This window comes from Scyliorhinus torazame, chromosome 1 (assembly GCF_047496885.1).
Source record: "Scyliorhinus torazame isolate Kashiwa2021f chromosome 1, sScyTor2.1, whole genome shotgun sequence".
Classification (NCBI taxonomy): Eukaryota; Metazoa; Chordata; class Chondrichthyes; order Carcharhiniformes; family Scyliorhinidae; genus Scyliorhinus; species Scyliorhinus torazame.
The window spans coordinates 217,349,122-217,369,763 of NC_092707.1; the positions used below are offsets into that span (position 1 = coordinate 217,349,122).

The 20,642-nt window shown below is 44.9% G+C and overlaps 1 protein-coding gene across 2 annotated transcripts in view; it reads left to right on the forward strand.

Annotated features, from left to right (window-relative positions):
• Positions 1-20,642, forward strand: part of LOC140430125 (interleukin-6 receptor subunit beta-like) — a 548,481-nt gene that overhangs the window by 293,766 nt on the left and 234,073 nt on the right. For both annotated transcript variants that reach the window (XM_072517643.1, XM_072517640.1), the window contains exons 6-7: positions 5,067-5,212; positions 5,334-5,490. In XM_072517643.1, coding sequence (XP_072373744.1) covers positions 5,067-5,212; positions 5,334-5,490 — 303 coding nt within the window. The remainder of the gene's footprint in view (positions 1-5,066; positions 5,213-5,333; positions 5,491-20,642) is intronic.

Sequence of the window (20,642 nt, forward strand, 5' to 3'; positions counted from 1 at the left end):
ACTGAAACTCCAAAAACAGGGTATCTGAAACTTCAGTACCAGAATAACTGAAACTCTAATATCATAGTTAATGAAAATCCAATACCAGAGTAACCAAAACTCCAATTCCAGTGTCACTGAAACTCCAATACCAGAGTAACTGAAACTCCAATACCAGAATAACTGAAACTCCAATACCAGAGAAACTGAAACTCCAATACCACAGTAATTGAAACTCCAATCCCAGAGTAACTAAAACTCCAATATCAGAGTAATTGAAAATCCAGTACCAGAGGACCTGAAACTTCAATACCAGAGTAACTGAAACTCCAACAGCAGATTAACTGGAAGTCTACTACCAGAGTAACTGGGACCCCAGCACCAGAGTAAATGAAACTCCAAAACATGAGTAACTCAAACTCCAATTCCTGAGTGACTGAAACTCCAATACCAGAGTAACTGAAACTCCAATACCAGAGTAATTGAATCTCCAAAAAGCAGAGTTACTGAAACTCCAATCCCAGAGTAACTGAATCTCCAATACCAAAGCAACTGAAACTCCAATTCTTGTGTAACTGAAACTCCAATACTTGAGTAACTGAAACTTCACTTCCAGAGTAATTGAAACTTCAATACCAGTGTAACCGAAACTCCAATACCAGAGTAAATGAAACTCCAACACCAGAGTAACTGAAACTCCAAGACCAGAGTAACTGAAACACCAATACCAGAGTAACTCAAACTCCAATACCAGAGTAACTGAAACTCCAATTCCAGAGTAATTGTAAAACCAATAGCAGAGGAATTGAAACTCGAAAAGAAAAGTAACTGAAACTCCAATACTAGAGTAACTGGGACCCCAGCACCAGAGTAACTGAAACTCCAATGCCAGATTAACTGAAACTCCAATACCTGAGTAACTGAAACTCCAACACCAGAGCAACTCATACTCCAATTCCAGTGTAACTGAAACTCCAATACCAGTGTAACTGAAACTCCAATACCAGAGTACCTGAAACTCCAATACCAGAGTAGCCGAATCACCATTACCAGAGCAACCGAAACTACAATAGCAGAGTAACTCAAACTGCAATACCAGAGTAACTAAATCTCTAATATGAGAGTAACTGAAACTCCAATACTAGAGTAACTGGGACCCCAGCACCAGAGTAACTGAAACTCCAATGCCAGAGTAACTGAAACTCCAATACCTGAGTAACTGGGACTCCAATACCAGAGTAACTGAAACGCCAATACCAGTGTCACTGACACTCCAATGCCAGAGTAACTGAAACTTCAATACCAGGATAACTGAAACACCAATACCAGAAAAACTGAATCTCCAATTCCAGAGTAATTGAAATTCCAATGTCAAAGTAACTGAACCTCCAAAACCAGAGGAATTGAAATTCCAATACCAGAGTAACCCGAACTGTACTACCTGAGTAACTGAATCTTCAATACCAGAGTAACTGGGACCTCAGAACCAGAGTAACTGTAACTCCAATACCAGAGTAAATGAAACACCAATAGCAGAGAAACTGAAACTCCAATACCAGAGTAACTGAAACTCCTAAACCAGAGGAACTGAAACTCCAATGCCAGAGTAACTGAATCTCCAACACCAGTGTCACTGATACTCCAATACCTGAGTAACTGAAACTCCAATACCAGAGGAACTGAAACTCCAATACCAGAGTAACTGAAACTCCAATACCTGAGTAACTTAAACTCCAATACCAGAGTAACTGAGACTCCAATACCAGAATAACTGAAACTTCAATACCAGAGTAACTGGGACCCCAGCACCAGAGTAACTGAAACTCCAGTGCCAGAATAACTGGGACCCCAGCCCCAGAGTAACTGAAACTCCAATACCAGAGTAATTGAAACTCCAATACCCGAGTAACTGAAACTCCAATACCAGAGTAACTGAATCTCCAACATCAGAGTAACTGAATCTCCAACATCAGAGTAACTGAAACTCCAATACCAGAGTAACTGAAACTCCAATACCAGAGTAACTGAAACTCCAACACCAGAGCGCCTGAAACTCCAATACCAGAGTAACTGAAACTCCAATACCAGAGCGCCTGAAACTCCATTACCAAATAACTGAAACTCCAATTCGTGTGTAACTGAAAGTCCAATACTTGAGTAACTGAAACTCCAGTACCAGAGTAACTGAAACTCCAATTTCTGAGTAACTGAAACTCCAATACCAGAGTAACTGAAACTCCAATACCAGAGTAACTGAAACTCCAATGCCAGAGTAACTGGGACTCAAATACCAGAATAACTGAAACTTCAATACCAGAGTAACTGGGACCCCAGCACCAGAGTAAATGAAACACCTATACCAGAGTGAAAGAAACTTTAATACCAGAGTAACTGAAACTCCAATAGCAGAGTAACTGAAACTCCAAAAACAGGGTATCTGAAACTTCAGTACCGGAATAACTGAAACTCTAATATCATAGTTAATGAAAATCCAATACCAGAGTAACCAAAACTCCAATTCCAGTGTCACTGAAACTCCAATACCAGAGTAACTGAAACTCCAATACCAGAATAACTGAAACTCCAATACCAGAGTAACTGAAACTCCAATACCACAGTAATTGAAACTCCAATCCCAGAGTAACTAAAACTCCAATATCAGAGTAATTGAAAATCCAGTACCAGAGGACCTGAAACTTCAATACCGGAGTAACTGAAACTCCAACAGCAGATTAACTGGAAGTCTACTACCAGAGTAACTGGGACCCCAGCACCAGAGTAAATGAAACTCCAAAACAAGAGTAACTCAAACTCCAATTCCTGAGTAACTGAAATTCCAATACCAGAGTAACTGAAACTCCAATACCAGAGTAATTGAATCTCCAAAAAGCAGAGTTACTGAAACTCCAATCCCAGAGTAACTGAATCTCCAATACCAAAGCAACTGAAACTCCAATTCTTGTGTAACTGAAACTCCAATACTTGAGTAACTGAAACTTCACTTCCAGAGTAATTGAAACTTCAATACCAGTGTAACTGGAGCTCCAGCACCAGAGTAACTGAAACTCTAATACCAGAGTAACTGTACTCCAATAGCAGAGTACCTGAAACTTCAATACCAGAGTAACTGAAACTCCAACACCAGAGTAACTGAAATTCCAATACCAGAGTAACTGAAACTCCAATACCAGAGTAACAGAAACTCCAATACCAGAGTAACTGAAACTCCATCACCAGAGTAACTGAAACTCAAATACTAGAGTAACTGAAACTCCAATACCCCAGTAACTGAAACTCCAATACCAGAGTAACTGAAACTCCAATACCAGAGTAACTGAAACTCAAATACTAGAGCAACTGAAACTCCAATACCACAGTAACTGAAACTCCAATACCAGAGAAACTGGAACTCCAGTACCTGAGTAACTGAAACTCCAATACCAGAGTATCTGGAACTCCATACCAGAGTATCTGGAACTCCAATACCAGAGTATCTGGAACTCCAATACTAGAGTAACTGGGAATCCAACACCAGAGTAACTTGGAGATCAAAACCAGAGTAACTCTTTGCCCAGAACCGGAGTAACTGGGCACCCAGAACCAGAGTATCTGGGACTCTAGCACCACAGTAACCCCAACACCAGTGTAATTGGAATCCCAACAACAGAGTAACTGGGGCGCGGTTCAATTGCCACGCTGCACCTCAAATGCTGCTCGCTGTGACACAGTGTGGCAGATAAAAGCTGGGAGACCCCTTTCATGGGATCTACCTGACTTGCAGCGCCTCGCGGGATCCAACACGATTTTGGAGATGTTGCAATGTAAATCTGGCCCACTGCAGGCAGGATCACTTGATGGCAAATCTGCATATTATAGTGAGTCAATAGTCTCTCTCTAATTTGCAGATTCCTGAGGTACCCAGGGGCTTGGGATTGATCCCCTGTGCCTCGGAGACCTCGGCGAGTGCCGTTTAGCGCTGGTCCTCACCAACGGGGAGCAGATGGAACGGCACTTATGGGTGTCTGTCAGAGGTCCGAGGGCCTCAGCTGCATGCCCTTTGGGCAGGGTGATGCCCTGGGACTGATGATGCCACCTGGACACCCTGGCAGGTCCAGCCTGGCACTATTAAGATGCCCAGGTAGCACTGCTAGCTGGATGGGTACTGCCATGGTGTCAAGCTGGCAGTTTTTGAGCAGGTGTGACCAGTCCGGGGTGCCATGCGTTGGTGTTGGGGGGCTGACGGAGACCCTCCCATAGTGCGTTGGGACTGGGGCCGGTTCGGGGATGCTACAGGGGCTTTGGAGTCCGGGACATCATTTAAAAATGGCTTTCCAATCTCTCGCTACACTGGGAGCTCCGGTGAGCGGAGGTACCTAGTGTACAAAATGGGACTATGTGCGGCCTTGGCCGTGCGGCCACCGCTGAGGCCCCTTATACAACGCGAGTCACCAGGAAATACACAGCTAAACGAGCTCACTATGGGATCTTGTTCCAAATTAGATGAATCGAGCTCAGGGACACCAACACCAGAGTAATTGTGGTTAGCACAATTGTTTCACAGCTCCAGGGTCCCAGGTTCGATTCCCAGCTTGGGTCACTGCCTGTGCGGAGTCTGCACATCCTTCCCGTGTGTGCGTGGGTTTCCGCCGGGTGCCCCAGTTTCCTCCCTCAGTCCAAAGATTTTTAGGTTAGGTGGATTGGCCATGATAAATTGCCCTTAGTTTCCAAAATTGTCCTTAGTGTTGGGTGGGGTTACTGGTTTATGGGGATAGGGTGGAGGTGTGGGCTTAAGTGGGATGCTCTTTCCAAGGGCCGATGCAGACCCAATGGGCCGAATGGCCTCCTTCTGCACTGTAAATTCTATTATTCTATGATAATAGGGATCCCAAAATAAGATTAACAGGGACCCCAACACCACTATAACCTGGTCCCCGAACGACAAACACCACATTATTAACTGGGTTCAGATACTTCTGTGATTTGTTCAGTTACAATAATTGACAAATATTTTACTCTGGTTGCCAGTTCTAGTCCGTGTTTGTCTAATTTGTGTCCTGACTATTGATTATCATTTCTTTTGGGAGTAGCGAAGCTGGAACAGCCCATGATTCGCCGTGTACATAAACATCGTATGAAAAGCCACTGTCTGGTTATAAATTGGAAGCTGGATATTAGTCCGCCAATTGAATGCGAGTTCCAGTACAGAGAACATCAGAAGCCTACCTGGAGACAGGTTTGTACTGATTGTTATCATGTCTTGTCTGCTTGGAGGACTTCAGATGCAAAGCAGCGCCTGGCAGCAGCTGCTTTGGACTGAATAGATTTTTAGCAATGCTTTGTTTTCATTTCTACAGAAGTTGGCGACTATGAATAAAATGCACCGAGAACAATGTCTGTGTCATTTGTCACCTGGAACAGAGTACCATGTCCGACTTCGCTGCAAATTACGTGGTGGGAAGGGATATTGGAGCGACTGGAGCCTGGAACACCCTGGACACACTTCTGAGAGCCGTAGGTACCGGGATCTCTGGGGTGGGCCTTTTCCAGCAGTGAACACTTCATCATCGACCAAGGACGCTGGTGTGATTTTCAAGTTTGTTTTTTTGGGTGCAAATATAAATTTGGGTTTCTTACAATCCTTCATAAAACAATGGTTAGGCTTCAACAAGGACTGTCCAACCTGCTTTTGAAGAGGGTGTGAAATGAAATTAAATGAAAATCGCTTATTGTCACGAGTAGGCTTCAATGAAGTTACTGTGAAAAGCCCCTAGTCGCCACATTCCGGCGCTTGTTCGGGGTGTATAGGTGATTTTGAGAATTATACCTGTGATGAGATATTTCAGTCTGTAACCAGACTGGAGAAACTGGGATTGTTCTTCATAGAATCCTTGCATTCAACCCATCGAGCCCGTAACCTCACCTAACCTGCACGTGGGCTGGTTTAGCTCAGTGGGCTAGACAGCTGGTTTTTGATGCACAACAAGGCCTGCAGCGCGGGTTCAATTCCCGTACCAGCTGAGAATTCTTAATTCTCTCTCTGTGTATCCGAACAGGCGCCGGAATGTGGCGACTAGGGGCTTTTCACATTAACTTCATTGCCGTGTTAATGTAAGTCTACTTGTGACAATACAAAGATTATCTCTGGACATTCAGGGGCAATTTAGCATGACCAATCCACCTAACCTGCGCGTTTTTGGACTGTTGGAGGAAAACCACACAAACACAGGGAGAAAGTGCAAACTCCACACAGACAGTCACCCAAGGCCGGATTGAACCCTGGACCCTGGAGTTGTGAGGCAGGAGTGCTAACCACTGTGCCACCGTGTCACACTATCTTGGATGCAGGTTCAGGAGACATGCATGTTTTGACAGTTTAAATACAGAGAAATTGTTTCCAGTGAGAGAGGAGATGTGTCCAGTGAACACAGATTTTAGATAATTGTCACAACGAGAGGTGAGGGGAGAATTGTTTTTACAGCAAGTCATTTGGACGTGGAATGCACTGCCAGAACATTCAAAATAGAATTAGATAAAAATTCAAAGGAGAAAAAGGTTCAAGGATATTGATAAAGAACAAGGAATGCAGGAGTGATCAGAAAGTTCTTTCAAAGAGCGAACATAGGCACAATAGATCGAAGAGCCTTCCGTGTTATTTAATTCCAGAATTCACCCTCCAACCCCCAGAAAATTGAGGTTTATAGATTAGTATGACCTACACATAGTGTAGGGTGTAATGTCACTGACAAGCCGATTTCAACACTTGGCATATTTGCTGGTGAGTCTAAGACAGATGGTGCAGAGAGATGAGAATAAAGCTCACAAAATATTCTCATTACACAATGTCCATCACACAACATAGTTGGGATTCCTCAATGGACCGTTACAATGGACTATTGAACTGCTCCATCAAACACTCCCAGGATCGGTACAAAACAGGGTTAGATACAGAATAAAACTTCCTCTACATTGTCACCACCAAACCCTCCCAGGACAGGTACAGCGCGGGGATAGATATAGAGTAAAACTCCCTCTACACTGTCCCCATCAAACACTCCTAGAACTGGTACAGCATGAGGTTAGATACAGTGAAAGAGTGTGAGGAGAGCGGCGGGGACACAGGATAAAAGAGCGCGAGGAGAGCGGCAGGGACACAGCTGCCGCAGAAGCGGCCTTCAGATTTTCGGCAGGAGCAGTGGCCAGGGGTCTGTCGGGAAGGTATGTTTTCCTCTTTAAAAACTTACCTTGAAGAGTGACATCACAGCAAAGCAGTGACCTGATTGACTGGTAAGGAAAGTACTCCAATTAGCAGTAGCTGGGAGAAATTTAACTCTTTGTGTGTTGGTAAGTATTGTGATTGGTAAGTAAAATCTTTATTCCTTTCACTTATTCATTATTTGATATTATATTTGTAATCAGTTAAGGTAAAGTGTAAAAATGACAGGAGATCCCAGACCCGTGTTATGCTCCTCGTGCTCAATGTGGGAGTTCAGGGACACGGCCGATGCCCCTGACTCCTTCATGTGCGGGAAGTGTGTCCAGCTGCAGCTCCTGTTAGACCGCATGATGGCTCTGGAGCTGCGGATGGACTCACTTTGCAGCATCCGCGATGCTGAGGAGGTCGTGGATGGAATGTTCAGTGAGTTGGTCACACCGCAGATTAGAATTGGTGAGGGAGACAGGGAATGGGTGACCTAAAGGCAGAGAAAGAGCAGGAAGGCAGTGCAGGTGTCCCCTGCGGTCATCTCCCTCCAAAACAGGTATACCGTTTTGGATACTGTTGGTGGAGATGACTCACCAGGGGAAGGCAGTAGTAGCCAGGCTCATGGCACCGTGGTTGGCTATGCTGCACAGATGGGCGGGAAAAAGACTGGCAGGGCTATAGTCATAGGGGATTCAATCATAACTGGAGTAGACAGGCGTTTCTGTGGTCGAAAACGAGACTCCCGAATGGTATGTTGCCTCCCGGGTGCACGGGTCAGGGATGTCTCAGATCGGCTGCAGGACATACTAAAGGGGGAGGGTGAACAGCCAGTTGTCGTGGTGCACACCAACGATATAGGTACAAAAATGGGATGAGGTCCTACAATCAGAATTTAGGAGTTAGGAGATAAGTTAAAAAGTAGGACCTCAAAGGTAGTAATCTCAGGATTGCTACCAGTGCCACGAGACAGTCAGAGTAGAAATTCAAGAATAGTCAGAATGAATACGTGGCTTGAGAGATGGTGCAGGAGGGATGGGTTCAGATTTTTGGGACATTGGAACCGGTTCTGGGGGCGGTGGGACCATTACAAATCGGATGGTCTACACCTGGGCAGGACTGGAACCAATGTCCTGGGGGTGCTTTTGCTAACAGTGTTGGGGAGGTTTTAAACTAATGTGGCAGGGGGATGGCAACCAGATTAGGAAGTTACAGGTCAGTAAAGAGGCAGCAACTAAAGCCAGTAAGGTACTAGATAATAAACTCAATGTGACGAATGGGAAGAGTAGACAGGGAAGAGATGATGAACGCAAAGGGACAGGTGGTCTGAGGTGCATTTGTTTCAATGCAAGAAGTGTAGCAGGTAAGGCAGATGAACTTGGGGCTTGGATTAGTACCTGTGAATATGATGTTATTGGTATTACTGAGACTTGGTTGAGGGAAGGGCAAGACTGGCAACTAAATATCCCAGGGTATAGATGCCTCAGGGGGGATAAAGAGGGAGGTAAAAGGGGCGGAGGAGTTGCATTACTGGTCAGAGATGATATCACAGCTGTGATTAAGGAGGGCATGATGGAGGATTCGAGCACTGAGGCAATATGGATCGAGCTAAGGAATAGGAAGGGTGCACTAACATTGTTGGGACTTTACTACAGGCTTCCCAAAAGCGAGCATGAAGTAGAGGAACAAATATGTAGACAGATTACAGAAAAATGTAGGAGCAATAGGATGGTCATGATGGGAGATTTTAACTTCCCCAACATTGAATGGGACTCATGTAGGCTTGGAGTGTAGATGGAGCAGAATTTCTAAGGAGCATCCAGGAAAGTTTTATAAAGCAGTATGTAAATAGTCCAACTCGGGAAGGGGCCATACTGGACCTGGTATTGGGGAATGATCCCGGCCAGGTGGTTGAAGTTTCAGTTGGTGATTACTTTGGGAATAGCGATCACAATTCCGTAAGTTTTAGAATACTCATGGACAAAGACGAAAATGGTCCTAAAGGAAGAGTGCTAAATTGGGGAAAGGCCAAGTATAACAAAATTCGGCAGGAGCTAGGGAATGTGGATTGGGAGCAGCTGTTTAAGGGTAAATCCACATTTGAAATGTGGGAGTCTTTTAAGGAAAGGTTGATTAGAGTGCAGGACAGACATGTCCCTGTGAAAATGAGAGATAGAAATGGCAAGATTAGGGAACCATGGATGACGGGTGGAATTGTGAGACTAGCTAAGAGGAAAAAGGAAGCATAAACAAGATCTAGGCGACTTAAAACTGATGAAGCTTTGGAGGAATGTCAGGAAAGTAGGACAAATCTCAAACGTGCAATAAAGAGTGCTAAAAGGGGTCATGAACCATCTTTGGCTAACAGGGTTAAGTAAAATCCCAAAGCCTTTTATTCGTATATAAGGAGCAAGAGGGTAACTAGAGAAAGGATTTGCCCACTCAAAGACAAAAGTGAGAATTTATGCGTGGGGTCAGAGGAAATGGGCGAGATTCTTAATGAGTACTTTGCATCGGCATTCACCAAGGAGAGGGACATGACGGATGTTGAGGCTAAGGATGGATGTTTAAATACTCTAGATCAAGTCGGCATAAGGAAGAGGGAAGTTTTGGGTATTCTAAAAGGCATCAAGTGGACAAGTCCCCAGGTCCGGATGGGATCTATCCCAGGTTACTGCGGGAAGCGAGGGACGAAATAGCTGGGGCCTTAACAGATATCTTTGCAGCATCCTTGAGCACGGGTGAGATCCTGGAGGACTGGAGAATTGCTAATGTTGTCCCTTTGTTTAAGAAGGGTAGCAGGGATAATCCAGGGAATTATAGACCTGTGAGCTTGATGTCAGTGGTAGGCAAACTGTTGGAGAAGGTACTGAGGGATAGGATCTATTCACATTTGGAAGAAAATAGACTTATCAGTGATAAGCAGCATGGTTTTCTGCAGGGAAGGTCATGTCTTACAAACCTAATAGAATTCTTTGAGGAAGTGACAAAGTTAATTGATGTAGATGTAGATGTCATATACATGGACTTCAGTAAGGCGTTTGATTAAGTTTCCCATGGCAGGTTGATGGAAAAAGTGAAGTTGTATGGGGTTCAGGGTGTACTAGCTGGATGGATAAAGAACTGGCTGGGCAACAGGAGACAGAGAGTAGTGGTGGAAGGGAGTGTCTCAAAATGGAGAAAGGTGACTAGTGATGTTCCACAGAGATCCGTGCTCGGACCACTGTTGTTTGTGATATACATAAATGATCTGGACGAAGGTATAGGTGGTCTGATTAGCAAGTTTCCACATGATACTAAGATTGGTGGAGTTGCAGATAGCGAGGAGGACTGTCAGAGAATACAGCAAAATATAGATAGATTGGAGAGCTGGGCTGAGAAATGGCAGATGGAGTTCAATCCAGGCAAATGCGAGGTGATGCATTTTGGAAGATCTAATTCAAGAGCGGACTATACGGTCAATGGAAGAGCCCTGGGGAAAATTGGTGCACAGAGCGATCTGGGAGTTCATAGATTATCATAGAATTTACAGTGCAGAAGGAGGCCATTCGGCACATCGAATCTGCACCGGCTCTTGGAAAGAACACCCTACCCAAGGTCAACACCTCCACCCTATCCCCATAACCCAGTAACCCCACCCAACACTGAGGGCAATTGTGGACACGAAGGGCAATTTATCATGGCCAACCCATCTAACCTGCACATCTTTGGACTGTGGGAGGAAACTGGAGCACCCGGAGGAAACCTACGCACACACGGGGAGGATGTGCAGACAGTGACCCAATCCAGAATCAAACCTGGGACACTGGAGCTGTGAAGCAATTGTGCTATCCACAATGCTACCGTGCTGCCCTTGTACCCTGAAGGTGGCAACGCAGGTCGATAGAGTGGTCAAGAAGGCATACAGCATGCTTGTCTTCATCGGACGGGGTATTGAGTACTTGAGTCGGCAGGTCATGTTACAGTTGTATAGGACTTTGGTTAGGCCACATTTCTCTGCCTGCAACTTGGGTGTGGTCACATCTATATAACTGCTATCTATGACGCTTTCTGCCACCTGTATGCTCCTAAGTGCATCCAACTTCAGCTCCAACCGAACCATGCGGTCTGTGAGGAGCTCCAGCTGGGTTCACTTTCTGCAGATGAAGCCATCCGGGACGCTGGAAGCCTCCCGGACCTGCCACATTTCAGAGTCAGAGCACTGCACCCCTCCAATTGACATTGCGTTAATTAATTAGTAAATTAAATTTTAAATTTAAAAAACGTTACTGTTATCTATATGTTTCCTAGCACTAGATTTCTACTATAAATGTGTAAGCTAAATAGAGTACTCTCCGATCTCTGGCTTAGATACCCCTCTAAATTATAATTAAGTAATTAAGTAATTATGTTTAATTAGTTTAACAATGTTTAATTTTAAAATTTAGTGCAGATTCCCAACCAGCCAATCAGGTCACAGCTTTATTGTGATGTCACTTCAGTCCCCCCCCCCCAAAACAAAATGGTAGGGAAAAAGCGCATTCTCCCACTCTGCACCGAATTACCTCACTGCACCAAATTACCAAGTTCTCCCCGTGTATGCGTGGGTTTCCGCTGGGTGCTCCAGTTTCCTCCCACAGTCCAAAGACGTGCAGGTTAGGTGGATTGGCTATGATAAATTGCCCTTAGTGACCAAAAAGGTTAGGAGGGATTATTGGGTTACAGGATAGGGTGGAGGTGAGGGCTTAAGTTTGTCGGTGCAGACTCCATGGGCCGACTGGCCTCCTTCTGCACTCTATGTTCTACATTCTATGTTCTAAATGAATGGTCGCTGGCATCCCAGACCTGGGCTCACACAAATTGAACATGGGTGGCGATTTTAGTGATGTAATAGATCCTTAACTAGACCGGTCTTGCCGAAAAACATTAATAAAATCAAAATGGCCACGGAACTGGGGATATTTATGAACAAGATGGGTGATGGGGAGTAGAGACCTGGAGATTTCAAAACCCTGGAAGGAAAGAATTTTCATTCTTCTCCCATGTATATCAGGGACGGGATTCTCCGACCCCCCCACCGGGTCGGAGAATCGCTGGGGGGCGGCGTGAATCCCTCCCCCACCGGCTGCCGAATTCTCCGGTGCCAGGGTTTTGGCGGGTGCGGGAATCGCGCCGCGACGTTCGGGTGCCGTTGGCAGCGGCCACCCCAGCGATTCTCCGGCCCGCGATGGGCTGAGTGGCGCCCGCTTTCGGCGGGTCCTGCCGGCATAAATCACAACAGGTGCTTACCGGCGGGACCAGGCTCTTCTTGAGGCCTGCAGAGTCCTCGGGGGAGTGGGGGGGTGCGGGGGGATCCGGCCCCGGGGGGTGCCCCTACGGTGACCTGGCCCGCGATCGGGACCCACTGATCCGCAGGCGGGCCTGTGCGGTGGGGGCACTCTTTCCCTCTGCACCAGCCGCTGTCAACCTCCGCCATGGTCGGTGCGGAAAAGAAGCATGCGCTGGGATGACGCCAGCACACGCTGGCGCTCCCGCACATGCACAACTCGCGCCGGCCGGCGGTGGCCCTTCGGCGCCGGTTGGCTTGGCGCCAAGCCCTTCCGTGCCGGCTGGCGCGCCACCAAACACTCCGGCGCCAGCCTAGCCCTCCGCACCTTCGGGGCGGCCCAACGCCGAGTGCTTCACGCCACTCCTCGGTGCGGAGTGGCCCGCCCCGTCGGTTCACGGAGAATCCCACCCCAGGTATCTCTCGTATAGATTTTTTAATAGTGAATAATTCAATTCTCCCAGAAATAGTTGAAATGAAATATGGGATGTTTGTGGTTTCTGATTACACTCCACATTTGATGGATATTAGACTGAGAGTAGGTCAACCTCAGGGACTCTCATGGAGTATGAATTTGTTATTATTAGCTGATGAAAAAGTTTGCGGAAAAATGACTTTGGTCACCAAATAATACATTGAATCTACCCAAAACGGGGACATCTCTTCCTCCATGCTCTGGGAAGCATTGAAAGCAGTGGTACGAGGCGAAATTATTACATTTGATAAAACATAGGGATAAGATGGAAAGATCAGGGAGGCAACGATTGATTGATACAATTCTAGAAGTAGATTGGCAGCGCTCTATGACTCCGACCAGGGAACTCTTAGCAGAATCGAAAAAACTAAAAAGGGAATTCAATTTGATAATGATAGGGAAGGTGGTGAATCAACTTCGTAGAGCACGGGGTATTTTATATCAGTACAGAGAAAAAGCTAGGTGACTGCGAGCACACCAACTACGACAACAAGTTGCCGCAAGAGAAACAATACAAGTGAGGGAAGAAGGAGGAGAATTGGAAAGAATACCAGAATGTATTCATAAAGTATTTGAATCATAGAGTCATAGAGGTTTACAGCACAAACCACCTGTACTCCTATATTTTTTTTGATCTCTAACTCTCTCCAAAACCCTACCATTAACTGAGTAAGTCCTGCCCCGATTCGATCTACCAAAATGCATCACATCACATTTATTCAAATTAATGTGTTCCAGATGTAGTGATGGAAGATCAGACAGGTTTTTTTGAAAGGAAGGCAGTTGTCTAATAATATCAGGCGCCTGATGAAATGTTATTATGACATCCTCTAAAAATAAGGTGCCAGAGGTTGTGATGGCTATGGATGTAGCAAAGTCTTCTGATAGGGTTGCTTTGAGTTATTTACTGGATGTTTTGGGTAAATTAGATTTAGGCTAACATTCATCTCATGGGTTAGATTTGTTATGGGCCAGGGTTTAGAGAACCCCAAAGTGTATCATGATGTTCCCCTGACACACAACTTTACCGGTGTGGTGCAACAGAGAGCTAAATTACTTTTAAATTAAAACAATGTTTATTTATGAATTATAAACCCACAGTAAACATCTTAACAACTATCAACACCAATAATCCCCCCAAAGAATACAGTACTCGAGAAGTAACCTTAATCTTGCCTTGCAACATTCATAAGACAAAAGACCCTTTTTACAGAAAGACATCAGGTTTAACTTCTTTACAGAAACAGGTATTATTTTTAAATCACCAAATGATCTGGAGACTGTCTTTAGATTGCAGAGAGAGTGAAACTAATACACCTTCTTGCTGTGACTGCAGCTATCCAGCTCTCAAAACAAAACTAAAATGTACCAGCCTACTCAAAAACGAAAGTGAAAGACAGCCAGCCCAGCTCCACACACACTCTGACATCCCTGCAGCTATCTGACAAACACCTATTTCTTAAAGGTAATTGCACATGACACTGCCCCACAAGAAAAAAAAATAAAACATCAACTTCAAGATGTTTTCATTTTTCACCTTTTCACTTTCCTGTAAGAAAAATGACAGTAAATATCTATATATTTTTTAAACAAAACACGCAAACATTTATAATAACATAGTCCATTTTAGTTCTTCTTCCTCCAACTGGAATTGTCTTGATTTACAGTCACTTTGGACAAGAGGGTCTCTGCATGATCCATCCATTTCTCTACGCCTCGGCATTTCTCTTTAAAGTCAGATACTTTAGTTCAATCTGATCACAGAGCCTCTTGTAATTCTCCAACACAGGAGCATTGGTTATCACAGCTTTCAGGCAGTCAAATGCCTGTTGAAATTCCGCTGTCCACTGAAATTTTTGACGTTTCTTCAGAAAGTCCATCAGTGGAGCAACCACGCTGCTAAAATTTGGCACAAATTTCCGGTAGAATCCACTCATGCCAAGAAACCTCATTATTTCCCTTTGAGTCGAGGGTATTGGAAACTCCCCAATAACTTTTGTTTTCACATCCCGTGGGACCATTCGACCCTGTCCGATTGTATGGCCAAGGAAAGTGACTTGGGCTTTTCCAAATTCACTTTTGACTCGGTTTACCACTAGGTTTTCCCTACTCCCAATTGACCTCCCGCTGGTACCTGATATGCAACTTGCAACACCTCCTTTCTATACCCTACCGGCAATACTACTTGATGAACTTCTGCCCACTTTTCATCTGCCTGCATATGTAAAGGTCTCCATTTTATCATCAAGACATCATTTTTACGGTAATAACATTTTGGGATACACTCAGATTCCTCTTCCGTGTATGCTTTCTGTTACATCCGTTTTATTTCTTTATCTTTCTGTTGTAATTCCGCTGATTTTCCTGAATGAGAAATATCCTCCTCATCCTTCACCTGTTCTTGTTGTTTTTCAACCATGTGATCATTTCAACTTTATCTTCCCGCTTTGATTTCTCCTCTTGTCTTAACCTGTGACTTTGCAACCTTGTTACTGCACAATCCAGAAAAATCCCAGGATGTTCGTTCTTCAACACTTCAGTTGTCTGATTTTCCACTGGCTTATCAACCACAGTAGGCATCACTCCCACCTGTGATCCAGCTCTATCATTACCCAAGATAAACTGTATCCCTGGACAAGATAGTTTCTCTATTACTCCTACTACCACTTTACCACACTTCACTGGACCTTCCAACCTTACCTTATATAATGGAACACCACACTTCTCACCCTGAATTCCACATATTACCACCTTTTCTGGCAGTATTCTTCCCAAACTACATAACACCTCATCTCTTATCATTAAAGATTGACAAGCTCCCATATCTCTTAAAATTGTGACTTCTTTAGCTGCTCCTTCTGGTACACATGAGTAAACCTTACCCACACAAGTAAATTCTTTAAATAGATCTGGCACCTTCTCATCAATCACCTCTTGAGCAGGCTGTACAATCTTTTGCTCCTCCTTCACTTCACTTGGGCTTTCCTTTACCACTTTAACAAACCCCACTGTCTTATCCTGTTTCGACATATCCGCCTTCCCAGTGCTTTTTTTCAACCACTAAAACTGTGACTTTACATGGCCTAGTTTATTACAGTGAAAACATTTGAAACTTTTCATATCTCTTCCACCCTCCTGGATTTCGTTTTTAAGCTGATTATTTTCCTTATTTTCTCCCATCAGATCTCCTTTACCTCTACCAAGTATTTCTCTTCTCTCCAGTTTCTATCCCTCACAGGCTGAAACTGATGTCAGAAACCAAGCTCTGATTTATGAACTCATTCATAATCATCTGCCATTTCTGTTGCTAACCTCGCAGTTTTAACCCTCTGCTGTTCCACATGAGTTCTCACTACATCAGGAATTGAATTTTTAAACTCCTCCAAAAGTATACTTTCTCTGAGAGCTTCATACATTTGGTCTACTTTAAAAACCCTTATCCACCTATCAAAATTACGTTTTGATCCTTTCAAACTCCATGTATGTTTGACCAGGTTATTTCCTTAAATTTCTACGCCTTTGTCTGTAGGCTTCATAGTTCATATGCACCTAAGATGGATTTTTTTCACCTCCTCATTCGTCCCAGATACCTCCTCCGATAGTGATGCAAACACTTCACTAGCCCTACCTACCAGCTTTGTTTGAATCAGTAATACCCACATGTCATGTGGCCATTTCATTTGTTTAGCAACCTTCTCAAATGAAATGAAAAAGGCTTCTACCTCCTTCTCATCAACCTTGGCAATGCTTGGACATATTTAAATAGATCCCCACCAAGCCTTCGACTGTGACACTCAAGCTCATTATCCTCATCACTCTCCTCAGACCGTACGTTTTTCTTTCCATTCCCCAATCTTAACTGATTGTCATGTTTCATGGCCATTTTCTGAAGTTCAAACTCTCTCTCTTTTCCCCTTGCCTCTCTCTCCTTTTCTTTTTCCTCTCTATCTCTTTCTCTCTCTTTTTCTTTTTCCTCTCTACCTCTTTCTCTCTTTTTTTCTTTTTCCCTGATCTGTACCTCCCTTTCTCTTTCTTTTTGTTCTGCTCAGGCTATTCTTTCTTTCTTTAGAACATAGAACATATAACATAGAATGATACAGCGCAGTACAGGCCCTTCGGCCCACGATGTTGCACCGACATGGGAAGTCAAAAAACAAAAGCCATCTAACCGACATTATGCCATTATCATCCATATGCTAATCCAATAAACTTTTAAATGCCCTCAATGTTGGCAAATTCACTACTGTTGCAGGTAGGGCATTCCATGGCCTCACCACTCTTTGTGTAAAGAACCTACCTCTGACCTCTGTCCTATATCTATTACCCCTCAGTTTAAGGCTATCTCCCCTCGTGCTAGCCATTTCCATCCACGGGAGAAGGCTCTCACTGTTCACCCTATCTAACCCCCTGATCATTTTGTATGCCTCAATTAAGTCTCCTCTTAACTTTCTTCTCTCTAACGAAAACAAGCTCAAGTCCATCAGCCTTTCCTCATAAGATTTTTCCTCCATACCAGGCAACATCCTGGTAAATCTCCTCTGCACCCGCTCCAAAGCTTCCACGTCCTTCCTATAATGCGGTGACCAGAACTGTACGCAATACTCCAAATGCGGCCGTACCAGAGATTTGTACAGCTGCAACATGACCTCATGACTCCGGAACTCAATCCCTCTACCAATAAAGGCCAACACTCCACAGGCCTTCTTCACAACCCTATCAACTTGGGTGGCAACTTTCAGGGATCTATGTACATGGACACCTAGATCCCTCTGCTCATCCACACTTCCAAGAACTTTACCATTAGCCAAATATTCCGCATTCCTGTTATTCCTTCCAAAGTGAATCACCTCACACTTCTCTACATTAAACTCCATTTGCCACCTCTCAGCCCAGCTCTGCAGCTTATCTATGTCCCTCTGTAACCTGCTACATCCTTCCACACTGTCGACAACACCACCGACTTTAGTGTCGTCTGCAAATTTACTCACTCACCCTTCTGCGCCTTCCTCTAGGTCATTGATAAAAATGACAAAAAGCAACGGCCCCAGAACAGATCCTTGTGGTACGCCACTTGTAACTGAACTCCATTCTGAACATTTCCCATCAACCACCACCCTCTGTCTTCTTTCAGCTAGCCAATTTCTGATCCACATCTCTAAATCACCCTCAATCCCCAGCCTCCATATTTTCTGCAATAGCCTAACGTGGGGAAACTTATCAAACGCTTTGCTGAAATCCATATACACCACATCAACTGCTCTACCCTCGTCTACCTGTTCAGTCACCTTCTCAAAGAACTCGATAAGGTTTGTGAGGCATGACCTACCCTTCACAAAGCCATGCTGACTATCCCTAATCATATTATTCCTATCTAGATGATTATAAATCTTGTCTCTTATAATCCCCTCCAAGACTTTACCCACAACAGAGGTGAGGCTCACCGGTCTATAGTTGCCGGGGTTGTCTCTACTCCCCTTCTTGAACAAAGGGACGACATTTGCTATCCTCCAGTCCTCTGGCACTATTCCTGTAGCCAATGATGACATAAAATTCAAAGCCAAAGGCCCAGCAATCTCTTCCCTGGCTTCCCAGAGAATCCTAGGATAAATCCCATCAGGCCCCGGGGACTTATCTATTTTCAGCCTGTCCAGAATTGCCAACACCTCTTCCCTACGTACCTCATTGCCACCTATTCTAATAGCCTGGGTCTCAGCATTCTGCTCCATAACATTCTCTTTTTCCTGAGTGAATACTGACGAAAAGTATTCATTTAGTATCTCGCCTATCTCTTCAGACTCCACACACAACTTCCCATCCATGTCCTTGACTGGCCCTACTCTTACCCGAGTCATTCTTTTATTCCTGACATACCTATAGAAAGCTTTTGAGTTTTCCTTAATCCTACCTGCCAAATACTTCTCATGTCCCCTCCTTGCTCGTCTTGGCTCCCTCTTTCGATCCTTCCTCGCTACCTTGTAACTAACAAGCGCCCCAACTGAAACTTCACACCTCATCTTCACACAGGCCTCCTTCTTCCTCTTAACAAGAGATTCCACTTCTTTGGTAAACCACGGTTCCCTCGCTCGACGCCTTCCTCCCTGCCTGACCGGTACTTACTTATCAAGAACACGCAGTAGCTGTTCCTTACATTAGATGGGTCGTTTTTTGTACAATGTGTGCAGGAGGGTTTCCTGACACAATATGTTGACAGGCCAACAAGAGGAGAGGCCACATATTCAAGGGAACAAGCTCCAGATATCCAGTGTGCCCAACACTTGCAGCCTACTTCTCCAACCTACCCCTCCCAAGTCATGTCTAATGGCATCATAATTGCCCTTCCTCCAGCTATAACTCTTGCCCTGTGGGGTATACTTATCCCTTTCCATCACTAACGTAAACGTCACCGAATTGTGGTCACTGTCCCCAAAGTGCTCACCTACCTCCAAATCTAACACCTGGCCTGGTTCATTACCCAAAACCAAATCCAATGTGGCCTCTCCTCTTGTTGGCCTGTCAACATATTGTGTCAGGAAACCCTCCTGCACACATTGTACAAAAAACGACCCATCTAATGTACTCGAACTATATCTTTTCCAGTCAATATTTGGAAAGTTAAAGTCTCCCATAATAACTACCCTGTTACTTTCGCTCTTATCCAGAATCATCTTCGCCATCCTTTCCTCTACATCCCTCGAACTATTTGGAGGCCTATAGAAAACTCCCAACAGGGTGACCTCTCCTTTCCTGTTTCTAACCTCAGCCCATACTACCTCGGAAGATGAGTCCCCATCTAGCATCCTCTCCGCCACCGTAATACTGTTTTTGACTAGCAGCGCCACACCTCCCCCTCTTTTGCCTCCTTCTCTGAGCTTACTAAAACATCTAAACCCCGGAACCTGCAACAACCATTCCTGTCCCTGCTCAATCCATGTCTCCGAAATGGCCACAACATCGAAGTCCCAGGTACCAACCCATGCTGCCAGTTCCCCTACCTTATTTTGTATATTCCTGGCATTGAAGTAGACACACTTCAAACCATCTACCTGAACCCTGGCCCCCTCCTGCGAAATCAAATCTGTGTTCCTGACCTCTATACTCTCAATCTCTCGTACCCTAAAACTACAATCCAGGTTCCCATGCCCCTGCTGCATTAGTTTAAACCCCCCGAAAGAGCACTAGCAAATCTCCCCCCCAGGATATTTGTGCCCCTCTGGTTCAGATGTAGACCATCCTGTCTGTAGAGGTCCCACCTTCCCCAGAAAGAGCCCCAGTTATCCAGAAATCTGAATCCCTCCCGCCTGCACCATCCCTGTAGCCACGTGTTTAATTGCTCTCTCTCCCTATTCCTCATCTCATTATCATGTGGCACGGGCAACAACCCAGAGATAACAACTCTGTTTGTTCTTGTTCTGAGCTTCCATCCTAGCTCCCTGAAAGCCTGCCTGACATCCTTGTCCCCTTTCCTACCTATGTCGTTAGTGCCAATGTGGACCACGACTTGGGGCTGCTCCCCCTCCCCCTTAAGGACCCGGAAAACATGATCCAAGACATCACGTACCCTTGCACCTGGGAGGCAACATACCAAACGTGAGTCTCTCTCGCTCCCACAAAATCTCCTATCTGTGCCCCTGACTATCGAGTCCCCAATTACTAATGCTCTGCTCCTCTCCCCCCTTCCCTTCTGA